Here is a 1331-nt window from a genome sequence, read left to right on the forward strand (position 1 = left end):
AGTGATCCCCAGAAACGGGGATGGGAGTTACTTGAACATTGTTCTGTAAGAGATTTGAGATTTTGTTATTGGTGAACCATCCAGGACTGACAAATGGGCTGAGACAGAGTTGGGAACCAAATGGGGTGACAAGTGGGAAGAGAAATTTTTCAGTGGGATAGGTTCACGTCAGGGAGAGACATGGCATGTATCACCTAACAGCGACCGTGAGTTCCTTCTTCTTCTTCTTCTTCCTTGATTTCTCTCATCTCATTTGATACGTTTCTGATCCCATGTGACTCGATTATCTTACATGTTTGTAGGTTGGTCAAGAACGTGGGGAGAGGAACACTTTGGAAACGGGTAAGGAATTTTGATTACTGTCTCGGATGTTTGTGCCTTAGTGTATATATTTTACTAAATGAATCCACAACATGATTTCTTTCCCTTTGATGTAATATGAAAATGCAACTTTTTCAAATGTAACTGCAAATGCATATATGAGCAGTTGAAACAATAGAGGCCTAATATTATTATGTATGTGATTGCAGAAAAGTTCATAAGTACGGAAAGAGTACAACGGGAGAAAGCTGGGACATAGTGGTGGATGAAGAAACATACTATGAGTAAGAGAGAGAGCTTACATCTAAACATATTATCTAATTTTGTGGTTTATTAATCTATCTTTGGATCATGTTTTTGGCGAAGGGCTGAGCCACATTATGGGTGGGCAGATGTCGTAGGTGATTCAACACAGTTGCTCTCGATCCAACCCCGAGAGAGACCTCCAGGTGTCTACCCGAACCTCGAGTTTGGGCCATCTCCGCCTCCTGAGTCCGACCAACCCCCTGATAAACCACTATGACATCGCATCTGTTTGTTTAGCTTATTAGCATAATAGCCTTTTTGTCGTCATTTTTCGATAAATTTAGAATGTTGTGAATTATGAGATGATTCTAATCCATTTTATCCAACGTCCATAACTGAATCTCTCTTCCTCAAGTATTAGTCCTCTCTCGCACCCTTTAATTTCTATGTACAGAACACATGTCCACATAGGCTGAGTAATTAAAATATCTTAATACATAAGATGATTCACATCAACATGTATCGTATCAAAAATAAGTAAACTCATCTGTTTCTATCATAACAATTAAGCTTTGTAATGATTCAGCTTCAGCACAATATTCTAACTGTATTGAGAACAATGAGAAAGAAAATATGCATAATTTTATCACATACAGAGGACAAAACTGGAGGACTTCAACTAAACCACCTCCATAACCAAAAGTATGAATGAGATTCAGAGAAAATTAAACATCATCAGCACCATTCTATAAATTGAAATCAAA

General features: G+C 38.0%; 2 protein-coding genes across 2 annotated transcripts in view; one reads left to right on the forward strand and one right to left on the reverse strand.

The window, feature by feature from the left end:
- LOC104742107 overlaps nucleotides 1-972 on the forward strand; it is a 4062-nt gene extending 3090 nt beyond the window's left edge. Inside the window, exons 9-11 of the mRNA XM_010463077.2 lie at nucleotides 303-342; nucleotides 531-605; nucleotides 688-972. Of these exons, the coding sequence (XP_010461379.1) occupies nucleotides 303-342; nucleotides 531-605; nucleotides 688-844 (272 nt within the window). The 3' untranslated portion in view covers nucleotides 845-972. The remainder of the gene's footprint in view (nucleotides 1-302; nucleotides 343-530; nucleotides 606-687) is intronic.
- LOC104743833 (pre-rRNA-processing protein TSR1 homolog) overlaps nucleotides 1169-1331 on the reverse strand; it is a 6497-nt gene continuing 6334 nt past the window's right edge. The window contains exon 20 of the mRNA XM_010464876.2: nucleotides 1169-1172. Within this exon, the coding sequence (XP_010463178.2) occupies nucleotides 1169-1172 (4 nt within the window). The remainder of the gene's footprint in view (nucleotides 1173-1331) is intronic.

The sequence above is a fragment of the Camelina sativa genome, chromosome 14 (assembly GCF_000633955.1).
Source record: "Camelina sativa cultivar DH55 chromosome 14, Cs, whole genome shotgun sequence".
In the NCBI taxonomy this organism is placed as follows: Eukaryota; Viridiplantae; Streptophyta; class Magnoliopsida; order Brassicales; family Brassicaceae; genus Camelina; species Camelina sativa.